The sequence below is a fragment of the Atta colombica genome, unplaced genomic scaffold (assembly GCF_001594045.1).
Source record: "Atta colombica isolate Treedump-2 unplaced genomic scaffold, Acol1.0 scaffold188, whole genome shotgun sequence".
Taxonomy (NCBI): domain Eukaryota; kingdom Metazoa; phylum Arthropoda; class Insecta; order Hymenoptera; family Formicidae; genus Atta; species Atta colombica.
The window spans coordinates 191698-197836 of NW_017259280.1; the positions used below are offsets into that span (position 1 = coordinate 191698).

A 6139-nucleotide genomic window follows, 5' to 3' on the forward strand; every position below is an offset into this window, starting at 1 on the left:
GCCAAATTTTCGCTTCGTCCTCAGCAGGTAGAGCGGACTAAACCGAGTCGAAAGTCTTTTACTATTTTGCAATGCTCGCAATAATAACGAGATTAACATTTAAAGATAGCCGAATATGCACGTCCGCCCGATCTACTATTCCCGAAGATACGGCCCACCGATTGCGCATGGGGTAAGCGTCCCGCGAATCTTAAAGCTCGAACGGCGCGATACCGTAAAATCTTCTTATTTTGTAATCTGTTAATACTTTTTGACGTTTGAATTCTTTATATATATACTTCACCACTGAGATTATTTAAATTTTCATTGTATTTGATTTGTTAATTTAATATTGTATTTCTGCATTTTAACTGAAGAAGGCTTTGTAAGCCGAAACATTTAGAATATTATTTAGTAGAATATTCTTATGTTAATTATATTAATTTAAAGTTATTCTAATTATAAGCTTGAAATAAGTCACGACATTGTTTAATTTTTTAAAAAATATACAAGCATTATTACGCTAATATAACAAAATTGAAATTATAACTTGAGAGTGAAATCAGACTTTTTGCTCATATATTATTCGCTGTCCTACTGCATATATATCTGTTCCATTTTCTCTGTTTCTTTTGACAATTTTTCAATTGTGCCAAGAAAATGCTAGTGTTACATTTATCTATTTATTCTCTTACATTTTATTACAGAAAATCTCTTATCAGAGATGATACATAAAAAAGCAGCTCCATTTAAACAAGTGATACAGAAAAATTCTTAAATGTCTGTCTTCTTATATTAGATTCCTCAATGATAGTTGAAGAGGGGATGATCAGTCTTTGCTTCTTGTTGATATGTTATCAAACCGTTGTAAGCATCGTATTGCTCTCGTCATAGTTTTATATATTTAACGGAGAAATTGATGGATGTACGATAATTGTTTAAATTATATGGGTATGTTGCAGACAATTATTTTCAATCTTTCAACTCACATAATAACTATATTAATTTTATTTTTGATAAAAATTGAAAAATCATCTTAAACAATTATTCAAATTTGTAACAATGGTTTCATGTTAATGATATATTTGTTTAACTTAATAACAAATTTGACGACTTATCATAAGATAGACAAAGATTTTTAATTTGATATTGTAGAAATGATAACTTCTTCAAATATTGACCACGATTATTGTAAGAGAATAAATAGATAAATGTATAATACTAGCATTTTCTTGGCACAATTGTCAAAAGAAGTGGAATGGCAGATGGAAAATGGAACAGATATGTATGCAACAGGGCGGCGAGTAATATATGAATGAAAATTTAACCGATTTCTCTCTCAAGTTATAATTTCAACTATATGTTATATTATTTTATATTTTCTATTCTTCTAATTATCGTAATTGTAGATGCGTTTGAAAGTTTGAAGACGATTATAATGATAAGAGATTGATAAAGGAAATAACGACGAATTATTATATAAACATTGTATTTGAACAATATTAAAGATGACCTAATAATAGTCGAAACGTCTACAATTACAGTTTATTATAAATAAACAATTTTATAATATTCGCAACAAGAATTAGAGTTAGAGTTTAGTTGACATGCAACTAAAAAAAAGAGACAATCCTGACATCTTGTTAAAAACGGAATGTCTGGTCACTTTAGTATACAGAGAAACGTATTATATGGCCGCGTGTACAAACACATATATATTTCTTTAGAATGACCGTACATATAAAAGTACGAGAATGCTTTTTTCTATATTTTATTGATTTACTCAAAAAAGCCATTACTCGATCGTATTAATAATATTATATTCTTTAGAACGACCGTATATGACATCCGGATATTACATCAAATACGACAGAGAACACCATCATTTCGGTCAGATGGTTCGAATGATGCAATTAAATAAATTTATTTCAAATATGATTGCGCCGATAATTTTCAGATTTTCAACATAATCAGGGGGATTAGTAACGTTTCAGACCAATTGTGTTGAAAGTCCGAAAGTTATTGGTATGTAATCATATCTGAAATAAATTTATTTCTTAAATTTATTTATTAATTGTATTATTCGAAATATCTAACTTTGTAATAAATAAAAATGATAGCGTTCTCTGTCGTACTTTTATATGTATGGTCATTCTAAAGAAATATATATGTGTTTGTATACACGCGGCCATATAATGCGTTTCTCTGTATACCAGAATTCCGTTTTTAACAGGATGTCAGGATTGTCTCTTTTTTTTAATTGCATCCCGTTATCCCAACAACTTTCTAACGGGACGCATATATGTCCAATTGATGTGTAAACGAAATGTCTAAAAAAATACGAATTTCGCGTCTTCTGTCTCTGATTGATTATGTTTTAGAACTGTTTGGTTTAGAGAGTCTATTAGGAAGAACATTTCACAATTCGATTTTTAAAAAAATGTTAGGCTTCTTAAGCAAATATCATCATCAGACAAATACGATGCTATGCAAAATGTTCCACAACGATACAAAATGATACAAAATATTGAAGGATCTGGAAATCTATTGCAACTATCGTGCTCTCATCACGATATTTATTGTTAGCGTATTATTGATTATAACATTACTTAAACGAAATATATATTTTTTACTGGTTACTTGTCTAATATAGTTTATTATTGTATAATAATAATTTATATCAATATTAGTTATTATATCATAATAAATGGAACTATTTGTTTCGCTGCAAAAAAACCCTTAGAAAATCCTTTGACTCTTACTGAACCCAACTCCTATATCAAAATTCAATTAATCGATAAGCATTTTTACAATTCTCTAGCTCACTTTGTTTGCGTCCCGTTTTTTCATTTTGAAAATCTCCCTACTGTATACATATCATATTATTGTGAAGAATATATCTTAAGAGTAGTCGAGTTGGCTAAAACTTGCCCTAGAAAATCGAAAAGTCCCAGGTTCGAATTCTGGCTGAGGTAATATTTTTCGTAATAATTTCTTTATAATTTATATAAATTTAATTTAGGGGGAATTTAAGGGGATTAGTAACGTTTCAAACTGATTGTGTTGAAAGTCTGAAAGTCGATGCAATCATATCTGAAATAAGTTTATTTAATTGTATTATTCTAAATATCGAACTTTGACCGAAATGATTGCATATCTACTGAAATTATTTAATTTTGTCGATATCACTTGAGAACAGATGTGCATAATAATGTACAATGTTAAAAATAGTTAAAATTTTGAAAAAATTAATTGTTTAGTTTGATTTTTGAATTATTTATTAAAATAATTCAATTGAATTGAATTAAAAAAATTTTTGTAACATAATTCCATTAAAATCAGATCTCTGAAGAAGTTAATGAAGTATAATTACAATACGAAATAAAAATAAAAACAGATTTTAAAATATTAAAGTTTAAAATAATAATAGTGTCTTTTATGTTCAATATGTTTTAGAAATAGAATATTCTATGCCTTTAAGGAAAGATTCCAAAAGACAATCTGATGCAACAGATTCTGATTCTAAAACTGTAGATGCTGTGTCTACTAAGGATTGTCAACACGAGAGTAATTATGAGAAAGAAAAAGAAGATGATGATGAAGCTCAAGACGCATGGCTCGAAAGTCTTGGTGTAGAAAATTCAGAAATAAAGAAAATTAATCACTCACAGGTACGCATAAATAATTGTGCATTCTCAATTTATGTTCATATTTGGACTCATTTTAGGTAAGAATGACTTTGGAAAAAGAAAGCGAAGTAGATAACTTGAGACAATCCCTTGTGTTCGTAAGAGGTGTAGAGACGCAAGCGCTGTTTAATTTTTTAATTAATTGTAAATCAGCTATCGCGGCGACTGGTGCATTAGCGGGTGTTCCTCCTACGCTTTTGGCTCCGACAGCTTTTCATGGTGCTACATTAAAACCGCTCAAGGTATCGCATAATTAATAGAATATATTTCATTTCAGTTGTAGAACTTGTAGAACTGTTTGATTTTATACAACTGTTGCTTTCTTTCTTTTTTAATGACAAAGGTTCGAGAAAGCATAGTGCATGATAATAACGATAAATATTATTCTCTCGAATTGAGAGGACCTCTTTTGCCCCATGTATTGCCTTCTCTTTGCCATTTGATGAAATCCAGTCAATTAGAGCAGTATTCAGTAAGCTGCGCGCAATTGGCCTCAACAACTTCATTTTCCATAGCAAGACATGGTATGGACATGCAAATACATGCATATTAATCACGAAATCTTATGAGCCACATAGCCAAAATATAACTCTTATACTTTTATAGGTCACGCGATTGCCACGAGAGCAGATGATAGTATCACAAAAGTATCGTCTAAAGTTTTTGGGCAAGAAAATTTAAGCGATTGTGGATTTAACGAAGACTTATTGAGCCACTTTTGCAATTCTGATCCGACTACAATAGAAGTTTTAGATAGTTTCAAGTTTTTTAATGGATTATATACATGGTCGTGATCATATAAATGTACAGTTTAGAAATAAATGTAGTACTTCTAAGTACAGATTTTGTACTCATAAAAATTAGTTTTAAATAAACACAATCGATTTTTTGTCCTAAATAATGTTACGTCGTTGACGATATGTACTGTCCGAAAATATTATACTTGTAAAAATATAGGAATAGAAATGTCTAATGTAATATCTAATGATATAATTAATGTGTAATGTAATAACAAGTATTTAATGTAATTATTTGCACACATAAATTGCTATTATAAATTCATATTTTTATTAATGTATAATTTAATATGTAATTTTATGTAATTTAAAATACTAGATATATGTACATATTGTATGAGACCACGTTATCAATATATCAGGTAAAGATATTTTCATTTAAATCGATGTAATGTTACATTCCTTCTGATAATTTTGTAAATTACAAGAATCTTAAGGCTCCTTAGTACTCAGCTAAGAACTCTGTTGACGGTAGCGACACAGATCAGACGGCGGCCTGGTGAAACTGGTAACCACGCACACAAGCCCATATATATGTGCTCTTGAAACACTGAAGGCGAGCACATGTACATGAACTCGTACTTGTACGTGTTACAGTATCTCACCACGACAAATGACTGAACTTACAGGCGTAGAAAAGTGACGTTTTGACGACGAAATTTGTGTTGCATACCATTTCGTTATTATTTGCTTAATTGTGAAAAAAAATGTAAATTGTCTCGTATTTATGAAAGTCCTAAAAATCCTAAAAATGGACGGAAAATACAGTTATCTTGGAATTTTATATGTAAAAGTTTATATTTTACTCGCTTCAACAGTCGTGTGTTCCAACAATCGTTGTTTCAGACCGTGTGTTTTTTGCCCGGAAAGAGGCTCACTTTACGTGCCTTTCATAATCATTTATTTACAGATTATCAAGAGAAGAAAGGACAGTTTTTGTCGATTTTTAAAATGTTTTAAAGCAATCTCGTCATTTATCCAAATTGTCTTTATTTACAAATGGCATGCAACATAAATTAATGTGTCATTCCTTGTTTCTGACATCACGATTCTAACATGGCGACTACTCAGGAATCTTAATATGTTTATGTTTTACTGCGCTATATGGCTTTTGTATAGTTTAATCCCGGCACATTTATAAAAATTAAATATTGATTTTACTACAATACATATACTTAAGATAAAAAAAAAGAATTAGTCATGAAAAATTAAATTTAATATTGATTCGTAATTTGATAATGGTCACTTTTAATGCAGAAAGGACAATCTCATTATTGTCACTAATTTAATACTTTTAGTTTTCTCAAAATAAATCGCGCGCGATAATAACATCACTAGGAAGGGAAATAACATCACATTCTCGAAGACTTTGAGGACAAAGTAGATGGATTGCCCCTAAAAATAACGATATTCGCCCGCTGTCTCCAAATCAATTGCCAGATTCGCTTGAATAGAGGAAGAGAGATAAATAAATCGTTTGTTGATATTTTAAGTCCTTTAAAAATATAAAATACAGTAGCTACAGAATTTAACAAAAAGTATTTTAAATTTAACAACATTTCGTTATGGTACAATGACTGACAAGCAATAAAAATGAGAACTATAGATAAGTTATGGTAAACATTGTAAGACGGCGACGAATAGAAAGATTTATGTATGTGTATATATATATAT

General features: G+C 29.7%; 1 protein-coding gene across 2 annotated transcripts in view; it reads left to right on the forward strand.

Annotated features, from left to right (window-relative positions):
- Positions 1–4849, forward strand: part of LOC108686643 (protein downstream neighbor of son homolog) — a 54749-nt gene extending 49900 nt beyond the window's left edge. Inside the window, exons 4-7 of one of the 2 annotated variants that reach the window (XM_018192070.1) lie at positions 3436–3650; positions 3707–3910; positions 4012–4192; positions 4275–4849. In XM_018192070.1, coding sequence (XP_018047559.1) covers positions 3436–3650; positions 3707–3910; positions 4012–4192; positions 4275–4462 — 788 coding nt within the window. In that variant the 3' untranslated portion in view covers positions 4463–4849. The remainder of the gene's footprint in view (positions 1–3435; positions 3651–3706; positions 3911–4011; positions 4193–4274) is intronic. The other variant, XM_018192071.1, reaches the window with a different exon arrangement.
- The last annotated feature ends 1290 nt before the right edge of the window (positions 4850–6139 follow it).